The 24,436-nt window shown below is 36.2% G+C and overlaps 1 protein-coding gene across 2 annotated transcripts in view; it reads right to left on the minus strand.

Annotated features, from left to right (window-relative positions):
• The window catches only part of woc (zinc finger protein without children), a 717,317-nt gene that overhangs the window by 35,054 nt on the left and 657,827 nt on the right, over nucleotides 1–24,436 (minus strand). For both annotated transcript variants that reach the window (XM_090381483.1, XM_090381482.1), the window contains exon 20: nucleotides 14,433–14,538. In XM_090381483.1, the coding sequence (XP_090237609.1) occupies nucleotides 14,433–14,538 (106 nt within the window). The remainder of the gene's footprint in view (nucleotides 1–14,432; nucleotides 14,539–24,436) is intronic.

The raw sequence follows: 24,436 nt of genomic DNA on the forward strand, positions 1-24,436 counted from the left end.
GTTGTAAGTAATTCCTCTTTTAGAAATGGTAGATTATAGGGATGAGATGTCTTGGTAGAGAAATTCAACTTACTCCGCTCAGCTTGCTCTTTATATTTTTGAAAGTCAGTGTTGTAGCTTGTAACTGCTGATATGGAAGCAAAAGAGTCAGCCAGAATTTCTGATATCTGCTCTGTTGCAAAAACGTCCTGCCCTTTCCAATGGAAGATTGGAGATTGTGTGCTTGGATATCTTCCACTTAAAATCCGAATTTTTTTCCACACGAAACCAGAACTCGAGTTCCTAGTAAGTGTGGAAGCAAATACGATCCAAGAATTTTTCTTTGCTTTTTTCCACATGAAACCAGAACTCGAGTTCCTAGTAAGTGTGGAAGCAAATACGATCCAAGAATTTTTCTTTGCTTTTTTCTGAATTCTCCTCGCTTTAGCTTTTTTATATGCAATCAAATTGAGGGTAGTTGGATATTTTCGGAATCTATTCCATGCACGATTTTGTTTCGTTTTTGCTGTTGCACATTCTGCATTCCACCAAGAGTTGTACCGTGCCTGCCTTGCCTTACTTATTTGAGGTATTGTAGCTTTGGAAGCTTCTAATAGTTGATCGTTGATATATAAGACGGCATCATCTATTGGCAGGGATTCTATTAATTGCTTATCCAATTTGATTAATTGCATATATTTACTCCAATTAGCTTTTTTAAAATTCCATACTGTTCTAGTTCCTTCTGTAAGAGTCGATTGTGTCTGTATGGAACATACTATCGGAAAATGATCACTGTTGTAAGGATCATTCAACATGAACCATTCTATACTAGGATAAATTGATGGGGAACATATTGTTAAGTCTATTGCAGAGATGATACCTGCACCCAAACTGATATAAGTGTGAGATCCGGTATTCAGTAAATTCAGTTGTTGATCATCTATGAAAGTTTCGATTATGTTACCTCTACTGTCTGTGTGAGCAGATCCCACAAATGATGATGGGCATTCATATCTCCCATAAGGCAATAGGGAGATTGAAGCTGCATAGTAAGATCGTTTAATTCCGATCTGGAGAGAGGGATATTTGGTGGAAGATAAATGGACGAGATTGTGATAGAAATTCTGATGGCTATTCTTACTGATACTGCTTTTAAGTTGGTTCTTAATGTTGTTTGCTTAGCTGGTATATGAGTATTCACCAAAATTGCCACCCCTCCTTTGGCAGGTTTGTTATCATTCCTGTCTCTCCGGAAAAGTGTATAATTTTGAAATGTGGGTGAAGATTGAAATGTTAGATGGGTCTCCTGAAGGTAAATGCAGGCCGGTTTATACTGCTGAATAATATCTTTTATTTCATCCAATTTTCCACGTAAACCACGACAGTTCCATTGTATAATAATATATTGCATTATTTAGGTCTCAGGACGATTTGTTGAATCTGACTGCGCTTTTGAGTTTTTTCATCTATCACATTGGATCTATCTTTCTTCAGAAAATTAGGACGAGGTGTATCAATATCTTCTGCAGGGTGTAGTTCTAGTACGTTCTCTCTCTGTTCATCAGTATCCATTTGGTCTATGTTTGTTTGTTTCTGTTCACACAGTTTACTACATGCTGTTTGCTTTGTTTTTGAAGATGTTACTTCTGATTTCTGCTTTCCAGGCACAGAAGTATCCTGCTCTTTAGCACTGGATGTTTCTTGTGAAACTGTTTTTGTCATCAATATTACTTTACTCCAGTCTATAATTTGATTTAGAGGTATTACTACCTCCGTTTGAGTGGCTATAGTTTGCTGTTGTTACACTGCTGAAGCATAGGAACGTGAAGGTTTGGTTGCAAGTATCTGTTTTCTTGCTTCCGGATAAGACACTTTATTTTCTACTTTGTATTTTTGAATTTGCTTTCCCAATACCCACATTTCGCATGTCTTCAAAAAAGCAGGATGATTTTCGTGACAATTGGGACAGAGTGGTGTAGCAGATGTGCAGTTTGCTTGATTGTGGTCTTTTGATCCACAGAGTGAACATGGGATCACTGCGACATGTCGCCTGAGATTGTCCGTATCGCTGACAGTTGTAACACCTTATTGGATTTGGTATATATGGTCGGATTTTGCAATTTAAATATCTTGCTTTAACTGAATGGGGAAGAGACGGATTGTTAAAGGTGAGAATTACTGATCGGGTTGGAATGAGAATTCCGTCTTTCTTCATCATTATCCACCTAACATGTATCACTTGTTGTTCTGTTAGCTTGCGCAGTAGTTCTTCCTCTGAAAGAGTCAAAAGGTCCCATTCGGTAATAACACCTTTCAATGTATTCAGTGAATTATATGGGGTAATTTCAACTGGTAGTCCTGCAAAAGTTTTTGTTTTTAGCAATTTTTCCGATTGATGACTTAGTGAGGTTTCTACTAAGAGATCACCTGATTGTAATAGTTTTATCATTTTTGGTGATCCAACCATGGACTCTATAGTCTTCTGAACTAAGAATGGGGATAATTTCCCAACAGGTTGTGATGATAACGAATGTATCACCAAAAAAAAAGGGACAATAGGCTGAGAGCTGTTTATTTTCATTCTCTTAGCCTGAGAATGTATAAAAAACATGTTCAGCTGTAAGTCATCACATTTATTGGAGTTAACTTTCTCCAATCTTGTGTTGTTAGTTTTTTGGTCCATTTTCAACTCCTTTTAGTCCTGGGTGATGTCTTTTCACCCAGGTCCAGCCCCGCCATGGGGAGGGAGGAGTAGTGCCACCAAGTGACCAAGCGAGTAAAATAGAAGGTTAGTACACAGAAAAATTAAGAAAGGTTATTTTCCTTTCTGATACTTCTTCCTTATGCTTTAAGAAAGAGAACTCTTATTATATATTTGAATAACGGAAGAAAAAATGTGTGAACTCAAAGTGAAGACCTTATCTCTCTAATATAATTGCAGTAGAAGTCGCAGGGAAGATTGCATGGCACCCTGGGCCAGAATAATTTGTGGCTGTAGATTTATGTGTACGTATATTGTAGATCAAACCTTTATTTCTCATTCATATAAATAAAAACAGTTCTCCCGAGAGAGAATGAGAGTTGTTTGTCTTAATTATCACTGGTGAGATCCATTCCTGAAAAAATTCTGCAATATGCAAGTACTCAATATTATAACACTTCAGAACACTTGTATATTTCTTCTACAGAGAATATATGAAACAGGGATCTCTTCCACATATACATATATAAAAACTTAGCAGAACTCAACAAAAAAATATAAAAGTGAACCTACACATATCTCACAAATAAAAATTGGTATTCACATTAATCTGTGGCATCCAAATTCACAGACAATCAACCAACTGCTTCTTTCTAAAACAATTGTTTTCATCTCTTAAATTTATCCAACCTCTGTATATCCATCATAACCAGGGTCGCCACAAGTGGGTAGGTGAGGTAAGCATCGCTTACGGATGGCAGTTCAAGAGGGTGCCGAAATTTTTTTTTGATATTGTTTTCTGATTGATTAACGCTTATCAGTATTCAACATTTAGGGGGGGGCAAATTTTATTTTACTTACTGGTGGCACATAGGAAAGCAGCACCACTGATCATAACACCTGTTTGCAGGTGGAAACTTGCAATGCATTCTAGTAGTGCTGTAGAAAAATCATATGTTCAGTTGTATCACTTGAACAGCACTTTTTTTTAGTTATAGGCAGTCCTTTTATTATTCATCAAGTACAATGTGGTTTACAACAGTGTAGAGTGATTCTACTAAATAAATTTATATACCAAAACAACCCAAGTAAAAAGAATAGTTAGCTCTAAATATAACAAAGTAACAATCTGGTAATTTGTTGTTATTTGGTTTTTTTTTTAAGAGCATTAGCAACTAAGGCCATATTGCTCCGGGATTTGTGGTGGTCATTCCCTGACCTTTCCGCATCCTCCATATTTGGTGGTGACGGGCTCGAACCCCGGTCTAATCAAGAAGCATGTGCTACGCACTGCTGCTCCTTCCCACCTGGCTACAGAGGCGCCAACAATTTGGTAATAACATTTACATCCTTTTTATTTTCAATTCACGTAACTCAAAGATAATAATGTGTCTCATATGTATAATATATTAGGCCTAACAAATTGTACATTATGTATGTGCCATAATAACATTCAAATCACAAAACCATCATCTTTTGGAAGGCTTAATTAATTTAGAACTATACCAATTTCAAATTAAAACTTGGTCCATTATTAGAAGTTTGACTCATTAAAAAAAAAAAAAAAAAAGTGCTTTCCCTAGTGACAAATGTAATTGAGAACTCATCAGGGATTCAAGATTCTACTAACCTGCCAGGTGATTCACCCCTGACAGGACACAATAATCAACTGCATATTGTTCTCATCCAGATTTTCAGATTTTGGAAAGGGGTGTTATTAGCATTATTATTCATGTGAAGACTACTGATATAGAATGTACAAAAACTGCTAATATCTTGGATAAATATAAGATCCATGCTTGAAAAAGTGTCATTTGGTAAGAATGTACTTATGTCTGCAATTCCATCTGTATTATAGGAGGGACTATATGCTCTGCAAGGTTTTTTTTTTTTTTTTGTGGGGGAGGATGAAATTTTTACCAGATTTGTCAGCACTTGTAAGTAGAAGGAACCTATTTTGTAGAGACAAAATACATTTGAACAAAGGTTGTGCAGGGATTTTTGCCGATATAAAATTTTTGCAGAGTAACTCTGAGTATGAGAACCTGTCAGGTGCCCTGCTATGCTCTTTGCAACCCTAAGAGAGAAGTCCGAGTAGCAAGGCATCTCACACTTGCTGATGATACGAAGTTTTGTATTACACAGAGTAATTTTATTTGCTTCTCCTCTACAACTAGTTATATCGTGTCTATTATTCTGTGAGAAATGATATATGTATGTTTTAAATTTAGCAGCACACTGTGAAGTGTGCCAAATTTGAAACAAATAACAGTATCTAAAATATATATTTCTTAAAATTTTTTTAAAAATTATTTTACACATAATAAGAAATGTGTGCATGCACGAGTTTAAATTTTTGCACACATCACTTTTAAACTGAAAAATGGAAGAGACAAATACAATTGTGTTTATATCTTATGTCTAAAATGTTTGTCTAAATTTTCATCAGAATTAATATTTTTGAAAAAACAAAAGGTGCAAAAAAAACTTGATTTTTAAACATTTAATTTTTTTAATAAAAACTAATAAGTTATATAAAATAAGTATCCAATCCATTCTAGAAAGATGAAATATTTGTAATGTCCAAGCAGAATGTAAAAAAACACCCAAAACATTTTCCAGAAATTAAAATGGAAACTGGTACCTGTGATATGCCATGAGACTGTTTCTTTAGAAATTAGAATTTTTAACAACAATCCTGCACAGAGAAACAAATGTTAAAAGCTAGCTATTCTTTTATGCCACTGGTAAAAGTTTTGCACACTCTGTGTTGCTGAAGCCCACGTCAGAAACCACACAGTATGGTTGCTGAGGTGGACTTCAAAAAAATTAAAAAGTAACATAGCCATAACATATGCATTAAGAGAAACAGCTCCGATGGCAGGAATTTGCAAAATACTCTACTGGAAGAATGAGCTTCAATAGTGTATAAAATTCATTTCATTCAGTTCCATTTGGTAACTTACAGGTTTATTGAACGTAGTAATGCCTTAAATAAATAAAAGAAATGTCATTTTATTAAATAAGTATATCAGCCTATAAAATTAAAAGAAAAAAAGCAAAAAAAAAAAAAAAAAAAAAAAAAGCAAATTTTCATTACAACTCTGTTCAATTTTGTTATAATGATATAAGTCTGTGGTTTTGACAGCCTTTTGGAAATTAGACAAGCTATTTCTAAGTCATGGGCCAAACTCTGATTTCAAATTTTTTAGATGTATTTAGAATAAGTTCATATCAAATTAATAAGGATATGCTGTGTTAGTTCTAAAAGGTTTTTGAAAGTTTAATGGAGGATATGCAAGCATATCCTCCATTAAAATGTTTTAAAGACTGGTAAGTCCAGATACATGTATTCACTACAAAGTTAATCATAACACTTAGATCTGAAGTTTGAAAATAATGCTTTAAATGTGCTTTACGTAAGAGAGTTCATCTTTTGGTATATATTATCACATCAAGAGAAAAGCACCAAAGCCTTAACTTTAATAATAATAATAAAAAAAAGTTTTTGAAAAAATAAGATAGGACTTGTGTTCTTATAATCATTTCTACCACAATATACCACTGGATTTAAAAGAGAATCTGGAATCTTCTAATTCTGTAAAGGTGGGCAAGTTTTCAATTAATTTAAAGAAACACGAGTTAACTGAAGTCAAAAAGTTTTCTTTAAAAAAAGAGGAACCACCTAAGTGAACTGTAATGCCACTGATATATACAGTGAACCCCCGCTATTTGCGGTTTCGCGATCGCCGATTTAATATAAAATGAAACATAAAAAAATGTGAATTTAAAAGCACCGTGAATATTTTCCGCCATAAAAAAACATGGGCATGGCTAGAATTATCTTTCCTGGTCAAAACAGCGGTGAGTGGGTGGGGGGAGAGGGGTGACAAAATCGTGAGCGTGGATGTTTCTCGCTAATCCTTGTTCAGTATATGTTATGCGCTTGTCATGGAAGGTTTCGTCGTTTGCTTTTAATTTATATGCTTATAAATTGAATAATTTATCAATTTATAAATTGATATGCTTACAAAAATGATAAATCTACCGTTTTACAGTGTAAAATAGGCTTTTTTGAGTGTGTTAACGGAAGAAAGTGTGGATAAATTCTTTTCTAACCCCTACAAAAATATGGCTACGAATAACAAGGGAAATGTAAAAAGATCAAAGAAGGTTGTGATGACAGTAGCGAATAAAATTGAGTTATTAGACAAAATTTCTAATGGCAAAACATTATAAAATCAATGAGTCAACGGTACGATCAATCAAAAAATCGGAAGAAAAACCTGCCGTAGTGTCCGTGAAAACGCGCTAATTGCTTCAAAAATTTGCTCTGTAACTCGTGATGTCAAATTAGAAAAAAGAAAAAATGGAAAAAGCTTTAAATCTGTGGATAGAAGACCGAACTCAAAATAAAATTCCGTTAAGTTCACTCATCATTCGTGAAAATGCAAAACTCCTTTATCAACACTAGCGAAACTGCTGATAGCACTGGCGGGATAAGTTTTTTTGCTAACAAAGGCGCTGGTTTGAAAGATTTGTTTGAAATTTCTAATAAATATTACATTTAATATTAAATTATTTCTTATTTTCATTTTGATGCCATATGCTTGCATTTCACTATGTACATATTCATAATATGAAGGTACATATAATACATACATAGACAAAATTTTAGACTAGTTTTTCTTATATATTTCATACTTTGGAACAGAACCCCTTTATTACTATGGCAGCCATAACTCAGCATTCGCGTTTTTGTTATTTGCGACATTTCTCAGGAACGTAACCCCCGCGAATAGCGGGGGTTTACTGTATAGTCATTATGTTCATTCACAAGCACTATCATATATCAGTTTATTCATATTATAAAAGTATTAAAGCAAAATAAGGCTAAGAAGACATTCCATGAATGCTACTTGCAATGCTTTGATTATATGAGAGGCAGGGTTGCCAAACAGTTCTGAGAAAGGAGTATAAAAAATACAGGAATGAAATTCTATTTTTTTCCCCAGTGTGCTCATAATAGTTACTTGGGGCCAGTTCTGAGCTATATGGGGCTTAATTGTTCAAATTAACATTCATGAATCATAGCCTGTGTAACCTGGGCTTTGTGCACAGGTGCACTGTCGTGGAGAAGCAAACCCAATGTGGCTTTAGGTCTAAGATAATCAATTAACAACAATCTTTCCATGTGCCAGAAAACTGAGACCAACACTTTTCCAACTGATAGCTGGGTTTCAAGTTTTTTTTGGGTTGCATAAACCTTGATTCCAATGTGTGTTTTCTAATTTGGACTTACGATCACAAAAAAAAAGTAGTCAAATTTCATCACTAGTCACCAAAGGGAATTAAAAATCTATTTGGATAAGCAAGGATTAATTTTCAATTCTTTTTTCATGACTCCACCCTCTGATGTTTGTTACGAATGGAGAAGTTTCTAAGAACCCATCTTGCACAAACTTTGGTCATTCCCAAATGCTCATTTATTATTCTTAAAATATCTCAATGGGAAATGTTAAGTACTTTTCCAAGTTCAGACACTTTTAATTCATCTGCTTTCTAAATTGTTTTTCTTTAACTATGGCAAATGTTTCAAAATTGACTGCTTCAGACTTGGATCATCCTCAACTGATTCCCCTACTCTGTTGAAATTTGCCCATTTTCTTGAAACAGTAGCCAACACTGTAGTCATTCTTTTATTAATATTTCTGCCCTCTTTGGTCAAAAATTTTATTACTGAGTGATTCTGATTTGTTGGATATTTATTCTTCTTCCATCTATCAACATAATACAGGCGGGCCTCGTGCAAACGCATTAATCGAATATCATAACCAATAGAAAAATTATAATTGGTCCTTGACCTTCTGGAATGTCCATAAAGAATTTTAAAAATACCTTTTAAATAACTTTTTAACTATATATAATGTAAAAGATAATGAAAATAATTATGGAATTATATGTTTATTGCATAAAACAGCAGTTCTTAAACTGTGCGCCGCGGAATATTTAATATTTTCGAGGAAAACACAGCGATACTCAACATCTGTCGGACACCGCACGAACTACTAGCTCGAGGTAGTTCACAGTTTCAGCATTTCTTATTAAGTTGCTGGGACCTACCTACTAAACGAAACTGTTAGGTATTTCTTTTAGTCTGGGTGCGCCTTGAAAAAATTACTGAGACATTAAAGGCGTCGTGAACCGAGAAACTTTGGGAACCCCTGACATAAAATACACAATGAAGAAATTACTGTTGAACAGTGTTGACTTTCTCTTTTCATCAATCAATTTCTGATAGCCGACAACAATCTTCTCTGGGCCCTGAAGAAATAAATATCGCAGAGAACATCAAACCTTTTGTTTGAGGTTTTATGCGATACGAAAGATTTCATCTAATTCTTTTACCGTTATCTCCTTTGCGGTAACATTTTCATCTGGCTCATTTAAAAATTTGAATTTTTAAATGCAAGTCTGCATTGACTTTATTAGCAGGAGACAAACACGTCTTCTTCCGATGGTTGATGAACACACCGAGGCGGGCAGCAGGCAAACGTTTGTTTATTGACCGTACAACTCGCGGTAAGCTTAACGCGCGATTCAAATCTTTTTCAACTATTGCATTAACTGGAAATTTGGATCGTGTAAAGTGAAAAGTGGTATCATTTTTCAAATAGCGTTAACTGAATATCGCGTTAATCGAACTCGCATTATGCAAGGCCTAGCTGTATATTCTATAATTTATTGATCCATTTTATATACCCTGTTTTCAGAACTTTTTGACCATCCTCCAATATTACAAATCTAAAAGTTTAGTAACAAACTGATGACTGTTGTAATAAATATGTAAGGTATTAATATGAGAATAACAGAAATTTTGTGTTGTGAAAAGACTGATTTTTTTTTTTATAAATTTGAAAGCTCTAATAATAATAATAATAAAGAAAAAAAAAAACTAAAGATTGATTCCATTAATTTGAATCTTCGTTTCTTTTATTTAATTGCATTCAAAAATAAAATACAAGTATAGGGATCCAGAAGATACCCAGGTGAAACTTAATAGACCTGTGTAGATGAGGAGATCTGAGCAGTCACAATAGAATGCTTAAATTTATGTGTTAATTGCCTGTTCATTTATAAATACTTAAATCTTTATCTAGATTTAAGAGCATCACCATTTTCTAGACTTGAATTATATTTTGTAATTGTTCTCTGCAAATGGTTATTCTCTACCTTCTATATATTGATGTCATGTTTATCAGAAGTAGAGGTCTACAGTGTTTTCAGCCATATCACTGTTGACTATCATAAGACAGAGGGAAACCAAACTGAAAAATTCTCTCATTTTAATTTTGTTTTGAAACTTTGAGTTTGAGTAAGAAAAAAAAAAAAAAAAAAAAACCACTGATGCCCCCCCCCCCCCAAATACGATGCCGCATCAGTAATTAATCCGATGATAGTGAATGCAGCAAAACAGCAACAGCCTGGATCAATGCTAACTGGCATAATCAATAAATGGAAACATCGCAATGTTACTACAGTTGGGTAGACTGCAGTAATCGGAGGAAACAGAACAGAAACATGGAATCAGTGCACTATCTTTTCCATCATGCAGTATGATTGATGACTTTTGAGGTTATGATGAACATCGTAGCGAGATCCAATATTCCTTACATTTCGAGGGTACAGCTCTAAAACGGTGTTCGCAGGCTGGCCGCTAGTTAGTACGTCGAACAGAACCTATTGGTAACTCTCTAGGAGGCTTCCGGATCAGCTAGTGTATAATCTTGCTACCTCTATTCTGCCAGATAGTGACTGGAGGGAGTCCGAGTAGTGTGTATGCGGGGAGCACTGTCGAGGCCACGTTATGTCAAGGATCTGGGTATATTCTTACCATGTGTATGCCATATCCAAAAACTTCATTACTTCATACAGCATGTCCCACCCACTTTTTCTTACTATTGAATACACCATGAATTGTCAAACTAATAGAGCAAGCTTATCAGCGAAAAGAGCTCAACCTCCCAAGCACTTCCTAATTCATTTCACAAATATATGTGGTCTCAATTCTAATCTTAACGATGTCCATTTCCACTTGCAGTCTGCCAAACCCCATGTACTTTTTCTGACAGAATCTCAGTTATCGGTTGATTCAACTACTGCTCATCTCAGATGCCCAAATTATTCGCTGTATGATTCCTTTCGCCTCAAAGGTAGTACTTGTGCATATGTCCGTTCAGATATTCCTTGTCAGAGACTTGGTAATTTGGAATCTACTCTCTTTGATCTTCTCTGGCTTAAAATCTCTCTACCTCATTGTGTCAAATTCATCTGTTGTCTCTACCGTTCTCCCAACTGCACTAATCACTTGGAGCTTTATGACTTCCTCTCTTTGAAACTTGACTTTCTCCAGTCCAACTTTCCTAACAGTGAGGTAATTTTCCTTGGTGATTTTAATATTCACAACTCCAGCTGGTCGAGATGCTGAGGCTTTTGCAATTACTAATGACCTTGCACAGATTGTTCATTTACCTACAAGAATACCAGACAATCCTAATCATACAGCCAACACGCTTGATTTTTTTCTCACAAACAACCCTTCTACACGGTCGAAGTGAGAGGTCCTTTAGGCACTTCAGATCACAACTTGGTGATTGTCTCTTCTCCAATGGAGCCTTTATTTCATGGCTATTCCCAACCTCGTGTTGTTTGGCATAACAAGAATACAAAATGGGATGACCTGCGAGATTTCTTTTCTTCTTTTCCATGGTCAGATTACTGTTTCAAAACTTCTGATGTCAACGTTTGCTCAGATCGTGTCAGTGAAATTATTCTTGCAGGAATGGAATCCTTTATCCTACACTCCACTTTAAAATCTCGTCCTTTATCTAAACCTTGGTTTTCCAATAAATGTGCTAAGGATGTTCAAAAGAAGAATGTTGCATATCGTAATTGGCTTGTTTCTAATTCTTCAGTTTCATTTTCTGCCTACACCAAAGCTCGCAACAATTGTAAAGCAGTTATTAATCAGTCCAAACTAGAGTTTGAACAGGCTAAGAGTAGAAAACTTGCTTCTTGCCCTAATGGTAGCCAAGCATTTTGGACCCTTGCCAAAGCTATTGGCCACAACTTTTGCCCATCTCTGCTCCCACCTCTGTCCAATCCAGATGATTCTGTTGTCACTTCAGCCAAGGATAAAGCTGACCTGCTAGTATCCCATTTTTCTTCCAACTCATATATTAATGATCTTGGTAAAACACCTCCCACCATTCCCAACACGCTCCATTCAATGCCTCCTGTGGTCTTCCGTCAAAAGGATGTCTGCAGGATTTTGACGAATCTTGATGCTAAGAAAGCTCCAGTTCCCGATGGTATTTCTCTACTTGTTCTCAAAACCTGTGCTCCTGAACTTACTCCTATTCTTTGCCACCTTTTTTTTTCACTTCCTTATTCCAAAGGTGTTTTTCCTTCTGCTTGGAAATTTGCTCATATCTAGCCAGTTCCTAAAAAGGGTGACAAATCCCTCCCATCCAATTATCGTCCCATTGCATTTGCTTCTACTCTTTCTAAAGTAATGGAGAAATCGATTAACCACTACCTCTTATACTACCTAGAAAACTTCCATCTGATCAACGATCGCCAGTATGGATTCCATCAGTGTCGATGCACTGGTGATGTTCTGGCATATGTTACCCATTTATGGACTAATTCAATGGAAAGGTTCAGTGAAACACAAGTAGTTGCTCTTGACATCTCAAAGGCTTTCGATCATGTTTGGCATAAAGGTCTTCTAAACAAGCTTCCAACTTAAGGTTTTCCAACTTAAGGTTTTCAGAGAGTAAACTGGATACTGGGTTATCCAGTTTACTCTCTGATCGCTCACTGAGTGTGATGGTAGATGGCTCTCTGTCTTAACTTCTCCACTAATGCCGGTGTCCCCCAAGGTTCAGTTCTTTACCCCACTCTTTTCCTCTTGTATATTAATGAACTTCTTCCATTGACTAGAAATCCTATCCATAGTTTTGCCAATGACAGCACACTGCATTCCACTTTCCATTTTGAGAAATCTTGCCCTGTTCAATCAGCTTCAACTTCCCGAAAATCTGCTACCAATTCCTTAAATGCCGATCTTCAGGTAATTCTCCAGTGGGGCAAAGACAACTTAGTTGATTTCAACCCTTCTAAAACTCATTCTTGTCTTATATCTCGCAAAAAGGATTCTTCTGCTCCTATGCTTATCTTTAGTGACACTCCGATTTCTAGGTAAAATGATATATCTCTTTTGGGGATTACCCTGACTTCTAATCTCTCTTGGCACAAGCACATTACAAATATTGCTTCCTCTGCATCTAAAAAACTTGGTTTTCTCTTTCGCTCTCGGCGTTACTTTTCTTCCAAACAGCTGCTCACTCTGTATAAATCACAAATCCGCCCTGCCATGGAATATTGTTCCCACATCTGGGGTGGTGCCCCCAAAACCTCTCGCAGGCTTCTTGATTCCATTCAGAAGAGGGCAGTTACGTTAATTAATGATTCATCTCTAACAGTCTCTCTCTCCACTTACTGTCTCATAGATGTACTATTTCTGCTGTATGCCTCTTCTACAGATACTTCCATGGGCACTGTTCTTCTGAATTGGCTTCTATAATTCCCGCTCTCTCTTTCAAAACAGTCCAAACACGTGCCGCCACCAGCCAACATCCATTTACTGTCCGATTTCAAACTCACAGAACCAACTTTTCACCTTCCTCATTTATTCATTCAACTGTCGTTTTCTGGAGCAACCTTCCTTCATACGTATTTCCTGAAAATTACAGTCCATAGAAGTTCAAGCCCAATGTCAACAAATATCTTCTTTCATCTTCTCAACCTCCAACCCAAGCACGGTACTAAGTACTATAGGTTCTAATACCTCTCGTGTTTGGGGTTTACATTTAAAAAAAAAAAAAAAAAAACCCTCTATCACAGCAAGTTGACACAGTGCAAGTAATGCATGGTGTCAACTTCCTGATGCAAAATCCATTGTAATTGGTTCCTGGAATGCTGATACATATTTGCATCTGACAGATGACCAGAGAACCAAAGTTATTATCAGAATGTGTCATCCCAAATGTGAAGTTTGGTAGAACTGCTGTTGCCACTGTAATTTTTTCTCAGCTTTGAGCTTGGACTATTTGTCATGTTTCTGGAACAAATGCTATACAGTACATTTACACTCTGTACAATTCCAATCTTCCTATGTTGTGGCAACAGTATGGGGAGGACCCTTTTCTGTTTTAGCATGACAATATGCCATGTCATACTTCACCATCTATAGTGATTTGGTTTGACAATATGGACACCCAAAAGTTTCAATGGTTTGACCACAGCCCCAACCTTGACACCACTGTTCATCTTTGGGATGAATTGGAATGACAGATCTGGATCACGCCAACACATCCACAAAAAACTAACGAGTATTATGTTGAAGGAGGAATGGACAAAAATACTGCCTTGCTATTATCAAAAGCTGGAGTGTATTGATGAGAATACAGTGTGCAATTAACATGAAAAGTGGGCTGAGATATACTATTAAATACTGTATCAACAAAAGGTGCTTTGAGACATGCATGTTACAGTTACTCTTTTGGTAAAAGTACATTATTATTTATTGATGACATGCTACGTAAGATTTTCATCCTTGTGTTATTCTGCCATTTTGATACTAATATTATTATTACAGAAACTGGAATTATAAAGTAATACTTGCCATTTTGAGAGATAAAATTCGTACAGTTTGACAGGGCATCGCAAAGGATTATCTATATTCTCCTCTTGCTCATAAACCACATCATCCCGCCGCCGGCGTATTGGTTCTAACAAAAAAAATTGCAAGCATCCTTAAATGTTTATGTTCTTAGTTATATCTCAATGCTTATATATTTTCTTTCATTATCTGCACAACATTTTAATATCTTTGAATATTTATATTTAAATGTGCACTTAAAAATTTAATTTCTTATGGAATGAAAAAAAAAAAAAAAAACCCCGGCCAAACTAAACTGATAATATACAAATATATAATTTCAAAATCAAAAATTTCTGTAATTTACAGAAAAGAAGCAATTAGCAGCCCAAGAGTAACACTAATGGCTCATTTATACAGTGCTCCTTTTCATGCAACACCACATGCATCAAACCTGTGCACATGGCTGGATGCACTTTTTTCCTAAGTGCAGATGGGAATATTTTGCAATACTAGTCTTCAGATCAACAGGTGAATAATTTTGAAAATTAGGTCTTTTGTACTATTCAGGAATTCTGATATTATGGAGTAGAGTCCAGAATAAACTGCAAATTTTGTGGAAGATTATAGAAAATTCTGTGCTTTGGCATTCTGCTGATAAAACTGATAAAAATAAGGAAATGAGATGAGACACTCTCCAGCAGTTAGAGTCTAAGTACTCAATGGATTTAAAATTGGCGTTTAAATAAAATTAAAAGCCCAAGTTCTTATTTTCACTGAAAACATATGACAGTGATTAAGAAAAAAGTGGATCTTTTGTAAATCAGCCGGTTCACTTATAAATATCTTGTTTATACTCGAGGGAGATGAGCTAAGCACTGGAAAAGAAACAACACATAATACTGTGGTAAAAAACACGTTCTTTGTTTGACATAAAATAATTCATGATATTATTTCGAATAATTTTAGGATCATTACTAGGTTTCTCTGTAGATTTTTCATCCCAGTGTCATTCTGAATAACTTTCTGTCAGTGAGCTCTCATCAGTGTTTTCCTAGGCTAATGTTCTTGGTAGGCTGAACAGTTGTCTTAAAGCCAATTTTATTCTTAAAAATTTGTGTATATGCAGGTAAGCACAACATCTTCAGCTGTAGAAGTTTTAATTGCTAATGGCTTAATTCTGAGCACTGACGCCAACAAACCAAATGCATTTTTCACAATACGTGTTCTTGACAATCAATAATTATATACACTTCTTGGAGATCCTTTTGGTGAATATGCAGAAAAGGTTTCAGATGTGAGTTGTAAGTGGAAATGCATCATCAGCCACAAGCACATACAGAATTAACAAATCAGTCCCCGGAAGCTCAATCGGTTCTAGCAAACACAATTCCCCATTGTTAAGTGCTGGGTGTTTTGGTTTTATTGGCGCATTAGCTACTAAGGCTATAATGCGACCCATTGTTAAGTGCACTGCAAAATGAAGTATATTGGAATAAGTAATTTGCACCTACAACAGTCAGTGAAATAATACTATATGTCCCCTTTAAAGTCATTTGACTATTTTCCAGGCATTGTAGTACGACAATGTGTAGCATCACACATTGTCAAATTTCCTATTAAGGAAATTTTTCACTTAATTAAACTCAGTTGAAGCCAACTATATCACCTTTCAAGACAAAGTATACAAACAAATTTTTGATTTGCCAATGAGATTAAGCCTGAGTAGCCTAATATCGGAGATCTACCTCTCAATGATTGAACGTATACATCTGATGCCTTTTCTATCCCATATGACATACTATGGGAGGTATTTAGACGATATTCTAGTCATTACCGATAGTAGCACTATCCAAGACATTTTATCTTTGTTTAATAATATTCATTCCAGACTCAAATTTACATTGGAGAGGGAGAATACGGATACTAAGTCATTAAATTTTCTAGATGTCATGCTCACTCGGGACGTGAATAAAATCCAATTTAACATCTGTCATTAACCTACAAACACCAGTATGCTTCTACATTATAACAGCCATAGCTCGTTCACCTACAAAAGATTGATCACTTTTAATCAATTTCTAAATGCTTATAAATATTCAATGACGGAATCTGCTTTGTGCTCAGAAATACAAATATTAACCCGCAGATTCTTAAACAGGGGTTACTCCCTTGCTACAATAAACCAAATTAGGGTACAAGCTAAGGATTGGATACAAAAAACTATACCAACCAACAATAGTAATATCAAAAGATACTTTATTTCAGTCCCACATGCTGAACACTGGCAGAAACAACTTAACAGATTCTTTAAAGATACTGAATTTAAAATTGTAGCCAGGCCAATATGGAAATTACACACTATACTGAACAATTGTTCAGTCCTTTCCTCATTCGCAACACAAATAAATGACTTAGTATACAACATTTTTTGCGGTGATTGCGACTCGTCTTATCAGGGTTCTACACGGTCTCCTCTGAATTTTCGTGTTAATCAACATGCGGCCTCAGCTCATGCTTCTCATTCAGAAGCGTCAGAATTAGCCTTTCATGCTGTTAATGAAAAACATACCTTTTTTTTAATGAGGCCAAAATACTTAGTGTCCAACGTAATTATACGAGACTATTAATTGCAGAAACTGTTGAAATTAAATGACATGAGAATTCTGTTAACGCTCGCCGGCCACATCTAATCTCTGACTCGTGGTCCTTTACGCGATTGCACAAAGACAAATAATCCCTATTTAAGTTCCCTGCTCACTCCTATTCGGTAATTTTCATTCCCGTGATCATGACATACGGTTGAAAAGCATTGTCAGCTTCAGGAAGGCAAATCGTTTTGCATTTTTTCCCCGTTAAATTAATTTTTTTTTAATTGTGTTCATTTGATTTTTATTATTGTTAATTATTTCTTACTGTAATGTAAGATTTTCGATTTTTTAAAAAATTGTTTTCGTTTTAATTTCTGGAGAGTATCATACGGAAGTGTTCTACATATCATATTGAGGTAAACTTCTCTTATTCTTTTACAAAAATCCAACTTATGCAGCGTTCAGCGGAACACAATCCTTACGTAACTCGGGGCATTCGTGTATTGTGAAATATCACTAATAGTTCTGTAGTGAATTTCTAATTTGTAATGTATTACGCCTTGTACATTTATTTTCTTGGAAATACTTTGAAATAACAGAAAAATGACACTCCAGTTGAGCTGGAAATAGAAAGAGAGGTTTAAAAGTTTCTAGCATCTCATAGAAGGAATAATGGAAAGTGGTGAAAACTCCTTTATTTTTTAACATAGTCCCCCTCCACCTCCAAGTCAACACTTTCTGGCATGATCCACTATTTTCATAACACACTCAAATAAAATTCAGAAGATTTTGAATCAAACCTATTGTTTATTGCATCCATCATAGCATTCTCACGCTCGAATTTCTGTTGTTTTTGTGAGCTGGAAATAGAAAATAGTCTGATAGGGCTAAATGAGGTAAGTAGGGTGGATTTTGTAATAGCTCGAATGCACAGTCATGCAGTGTTGCCTGAGTTGCAAACACTGTGTGCATCAGTTCATTGTCTTGATACAAGATGACTTCCCACTTTCCTGCATGTCTTGAGCTTCAATTCCTTGCAGAAACGTCTCAGTAGGTTAGAATAATACTTGACATCAACAGTGGCACCTTATTCCACGGAATCAACCATGATTATTCATTCTGCATCCCAGAAGAGGGATGCAGCCAAGTTACAAACGAGGTTAGGCAGATTACGAGAAATCCTTGGCAAGGGATGCAAAGAAAAACAGCAAAGAGTTCTTTACTTATGTAAACTCTAGAAGGAAGGGGATGAATCGGATTGGTCCACTTGATATTGATGGGTCAACTGTTGATGATCCTGCTCAGGTAGCTAACAAACTAAATGAATATTTTGCATCGACATTCACACATGAGGAGTTATTCAGCAAGGGGAATGCCAGAGGTGTATTCAACTCTAGCAGTAAGCTACAGAATCTTGAAATAACTGGGAGTAAAGTGGAGGAGAAACTGTTGAAGATAAACACAAGAAAGGCACCCGGAGTGGATGGGATCTATCCAGTTATATTAAAGGAGGCAGCAAAGGAAGTAAGCAAACCCTTAGCCATAATTATGAGAGCTTCCTTGGACTCAGGGGAGGTACCCATAGACTGGAAATGTGCAAATGTGACCCCAATTCACAAAGGAGGATCAAAGGCTGACACAAGTAATTATAGACCTGTGAGCTTAACTTCTGTTCCAGGAAAATTAATGGAGGCACTGGTTAAAGAAGCACTGCAGGATCATTTAGACAAGACTTCAGTTATAGCTCAGACACAGCATGGTTTTGTTAAGGGGAAGTCTTGCCTGACCAACTTGATTGGATACTATGATGCAGTCACAAAAGAACTGGATGCAGGGAATAACTTTGATATTATATACTTGGATCTTAGAAAGGCTTTTGATACTGTTGCACATGGAAGACTGCTACACAAATTGGAGCAGTGTGACATTGGAGGCAAATTGCTGCTATGGATAAAGGGGTGGTTGAGGGGGAGAAGACAGAGAGTGGTAATCAATGGACACTGCTCATCGTGGACTAATGTTATTAGTGGAGTCCCTCAGGGCTCAGTGTTGGGTCCATTATTGTTTTCTGTATTTATAAATGATATTGATGATGGTATATCAAGCTTAATGTCCAAGTTTGCAGATGATACAAAGGTTGGCAGGGTTGTCAAGGACACTACTGACACTATGCTGCTGCAACAGGATCTGGAAAGGTTGAGCAGATGGGCTGAGAGGTGGCAAATGAAGTTTAACATTGACAAATGTAAAGTACTACACATGGGAAACAGCAACCCCAGAGCAACGTATCAACTCTGTGGTACTACACTGACAGTGGTAGAGAATGAAAGGGACTTGGGGGTGGTTGTGCAGGCAGATATGAAGTTCTCTGAGCAGGGCAGACGGGCTGCAAGAGTAGCTCATGGAGTATTGTCAATGATATACAGGAATTTTCCAGCAGGGATAAGGAGGTGATTATTCCATTGTATAAGGCAATGGTCAGGCCACACCTAGAGTACTGTATACAGGTCTGGAGGCCTCATTTCAAGAAGGATGTAGAGCTGCTGGAACGAGTACAGAGAAGGGCAACAAGACTAGTGAATGGAACAAAGGGGTGCTCTTACGAAGAAAGGCTTAAGTTTTGCAAATTACAGTGTCTGGAGACTAGGCACCAGCGAGGTGATCTGATAGAGGTGTATAAAGCCTTGAATGGTTTAAGCATGCTCAATGCTGATGGGATTCTTCCTCTAGCTCAGAAAAATCACCTGAGAGGGCATAAATTCAAATTGAGGAAAGACAGATGTAGGATAGACGTGCGGAAATTTGCCTTTAGCCAGCGGGTGGTTGGTTGTGGAACAGACTTCCATCCCTTGTGGTGGAGGTTGATAGCCTAAATAAGTTTAAGGCTCAGCTGGACAGGTATTTTGAACGAACAGAGGGGTGAAGTGGAAGTGGGTTATTTTTTTTTTTTTTGGCTGATGCTGCATAACCTTGCTTTCTTGCATCAAATGCCTCTACTAATGCTAATTCTAATGCTAAAAGAGACGCATGACTTTCCCAGCCAACTTCTGCACTCAAAACATTTTAGGAGGAAGAGAAGAGGGATGCTTCCATTGTTTTGATTATTCTTTTGTTTCAGGGCTTAAGTGGCGCACCCACATTTTGTCCATAGTGGCATACAGCTCCCAAAACTGAGCTTCAAAATGCTGCACAATCTCATGACAACAACTCACTCTTTCCCCACAACCTTGTGAATTAGCTCTTTGGAGATGTTGAATGTTATCTCAATGTGCTTGAATATTATTTTGTAGTCATGCATGATCACATCATGGATAGCATCCACATTTGCAGGTGTCAACATGGTAACAGGCTTCCCACTCAGTCTCCCCACCCTTTCTCTCTAACTTTGCGACCACATCTAATGAAACCAAAATTAAAGCTACACTCAAAAACTTAAGTCAGCCATGAAACAACCCTATTACCATTCAGCATAAATTATATTAACTTTTTTTTTTTTTTTTTTTTTAGGTCCTAGTCACTAAAATAGTAGTAGTAGTAGTGGCATGTGATGCAAGAAAGCAAGTGTATGAGCTTATGCAGCATCACCCCCCCAAAAAAAAAAAAAAAAATCACATCATTCCCTCCAAATGCATGCCCAGTTCCTCCTTAAATTCATATAACCTATAAACTTCCACGACAACAGATGGAAGTTTGTTCCAGCAATTAACCACCCACTGGCTAAAGGCAAATATCAGGAAATTAGGTGGCAGGACCTGCCAGAGTAAATATAAGTATACTGGTTGTACCTGGTCTATCTCCACAGGGCCAACGCGTGCAATGGTGGGTCCCATTAGCGGCCCAACGGCTAAAAGGCCAGATGAACAACGGTACAAAACATTACACATCACAATATCCATACACTTTAAAACCTCTGGCCTTTACAGTGTACTGTATCACACGACAATGTATACTACGTGGAGATGGGGGAAACCCCCAGTGCCATTTGACCCGAAAACACTTTACACGGTGCATCTTTAACACTGTCTCATCCATGCTCAAATGTGACTTGTTACGTAGTTCCGAGATCAACATTTTAAAAAATGATCAAGTATATTGCTTGTAATATTTATCTGAAGTCTAGTCATCACTCAGTACAGTATTAGATATCGTGCGTAACTGACAGTTTACTCGAACATTGTATCATAATTAATGCAACCGACGCAGTTACATTTTCGAAGAGCTAATAATGGCCAATAAGAACGAAAAAGCAACAACGTCTGGGCGCAGTATGAAGACTATAAATGTAAGAAAAATACTGAATTTGAAAATTAAATTACACGTTTTGAAGCGAATTGATTCCGGTCAACGATAAGCGGATGTGTGCCATAATTTAGGACTTGCAACTTTAACTGTAAGAACAATTATAAAAAAATAAAGAATTAATTTTAAGCAGTGAGAAAGATAGCTGTTCCACTGAAAGCAACTAGGACTAGGCCGGCTATTAGGATTGAAATGGAAAGACTAACTAATTTTATTGAAGATAATATTCCAATGCAGAATTCAGTTAAGTTAAATATAAAAAAAAAAAAAACAAAGAGAGAGGGAGAGAGAGAAAGAGATTAGCTAAAAAAAAAAAAAAAAAAAAAAATGTGGAACCATTTAAAAGTGGGAAGGGCTGGTTGAATAGATTTAAAATCCAGGGAGAAGCCGATAGTGCAGATCAAGGAGCTGAAACTTTCAAAAAAAGAAACTTGTTAAAATTATTGAAGAGGGGTATTATGAGTTATACTTCTCAACAAGTTTTTAACATAGACGAAGCAGAACTTTTGTGGAAACGAATGCCTTAAAGAAGTTTCATATTGAAAGAAGGAAAAACATGCCTGGTTTCAAAGCAGCGAAGGATTGGTTGACTTTATTGTTGGGTGGTAACGCTGTGGGGGATTTAAAATCAACACCCCTTTTAGTTTATTTGGAAGAGGGCCAAAGTTCAACTCAAATTCGACACATTTTTCATGATTAAATTCATCAATTAAATTAAATCAATTAAATTCATTATTTTAATTGGAATTTTAAGTTTACTTTTGATAAGTAAGTAGTTACCACATAATTATATACGTATGTAATGCAGAATATTTTATATGTACAAATATTTGAATATTAAATATTTTGACCGACATTTGTGCATCCTTTCACTACCGTTTATTATTGAATAGGAAATATTATGGCACCGACCGCAACTCACAAATACATATGTTATGTGGCACTCGCTTAGTGTGGATTCACTTAGCGCTCTGTTTTTCAGGAACGAATTATCAGCGTTAAGCAGGGGTCACCTGTATTGGGCTAAAAACTTTTCAACCTGCTCCTATATATTTTCTAACTCAAGTGGAAAGTTATTTATTTTTCCCATTATTTTAAAGTGTGTGCCATTCCCAGTTTGCTTTTCACGACAGTTTTCTGGATTATAAAGTCAGCGTTTGAGGAGGATATTTATGGTAAAAAAAAAATTTGAAGGCCCTTAGAGTTACAGTATTGGTAGTTACAGCCAGGCCTTCCCAAGGTGCAGCCGTAACTAGCAGTTTTCATATCTGTGAACAATCAAGAACATTCATGAACAAATGCTGAGAATTAGGTCAGAATGTGTGTGTCTGCAATTCTACACAGACACGACAGGGGAGACTATATGATGAAAGCCTTGTAGATTAACTCGAGACGAGGGAATCTGCAAGGCCATGGGAGGTGGGGGGGGGAAACAATTTTTATCAGCATGGCCTGTATTGTAGTTCGTAGGAATTTATTTTGTAGAGATGGTATAAGGATTTTTGCCAGTATAACTGAGGATACTCTGGGGGATTCAGGGAAACTGCTAATCACTTGGGAGAAGGGTAATTTAGATCTGCATTTATCTGATGATGTGGGTCAAAGCAATGCTTTCACTCACCTCATGAATCCTTGTTTGTTGCCACAACAGCTGATGTTGATAAGATGTTCTGAGGGTAGCAATGTTTCAAATGAGGAGGAATATATAGCTTGGGATACAAACCAAGGGATGTGTTAGGGTAGTAAACTATAAAAGATGACTTAGTCTCCACTGTGTCTGCAGTAACGCCAGGAGTGTTGTCAATAAACTAGCTGAATTTGAACTCCCGTTTAGGAAAACTAATGCTGATATAATAGGGCTAACAGAAACATGGTGCCACCCGGAAACTGGTGATAACAAGTTCCACTATGGTATTTATAACGTATTTAGTAAAAATAAATAAAATAATAAAATAAAAATAATACTTTACAAGTTTAAAATACACTAATAGAAAATTCAGTGAAAATACACTAATATAAAGTTCAGTGAAAATACACTAATAGAAAGTTCAGTGAAAACACACTATTCTTCATTTATAATAGTCAATTGCAATAAATGGCATCGATTTAATTGTATCTCATATTGTGACTACCTTCACAACGAGTTATCATGTATTCCACTACCTCGAATAAGTAATGCTTCACCAATGGAGAAGACTACAGCCACTCCCCGATTTACATAAGGGTTGCGTTCCACTTAACTCTACGTAAGTCGTAATTTCTCTAAATACTTATGCAGCACTTGCAAATTTGATTGAAGCAAAAAAGAAATGTTCGACAAACATGTAAATAGAATTATTAAATTTTTTTATCTCATGCACAGGAAAAATTACAAAAGTGTATAGAGTTATAAAATTAAAAAAAGAGAGAGAGGAAATAGGCATAACATCAGCAAGTTTTACATTTCGAGCATCGTTGCCAGAATCAACACCTCCAGCAGATAAGTATGCCGCTGCAGAGGTTGAGGGCTATGGAAATTTAGAAGGGCTTTTTTGCAAAACATCACAAAATTTCTCAGCTGCTGCAGAATCGGCACTGGCAACTGCACTCATACTTTAACGTTGTGGAAACCAGCACGATGCTTGAATCTATAAAACCACCTGTTACTTGCCATGAACCTGACTTGGGGTTTGCTATACTTATCCTTAATATCTTCATAAATACTTGTTGCTTTTGTTTGAATAGCCATTAGATTCAGGGGCACTCACTTCTGAATCTTATTTTCCATTCATATTATTAATATCTTTTCCATCTTCTATATAGCACCTGAATGCTGTTTTGTGATCACTGTTGATCTTAAATGCATTGATCCTTTAACATGTTCTTTTATATGCACACTGTCCTTTGAAATAGCATTCATTATTGAAGCAGTGAGACTTAATTCCCATGCAATAGATGACAAACTTTGCCCTGCTTCTTACTTCTTAATCATTTTCATCTTCATTTCTAAATCAATTTTGTTTCATTTCCTATCACTGCCAGCACTTGCACTTTCTGTTGGTCCCTTTCCCTTCACCATTGTAATAAGTAAATAGGAATGAAGAGAAGATTCCAAAAATTTATTTATGTTTTTTATATGATTGAAGATTTCAGTGAAGG

This window comes from Mastigoproctus giganteus, chromosome 9, assembly GCF_048544385.1.
Source record: "Mastigoproctus giganteus isolate SK-2022 chromosome 9, ASM4854438v1, whole genome shotgun sequence".
NCBI lineage: Eukaryota > Metazoa > Arthropoda > Arachnida > Uropygi > Thelyphonidae > Mastigoproctus > Mastigoproctus giganteus.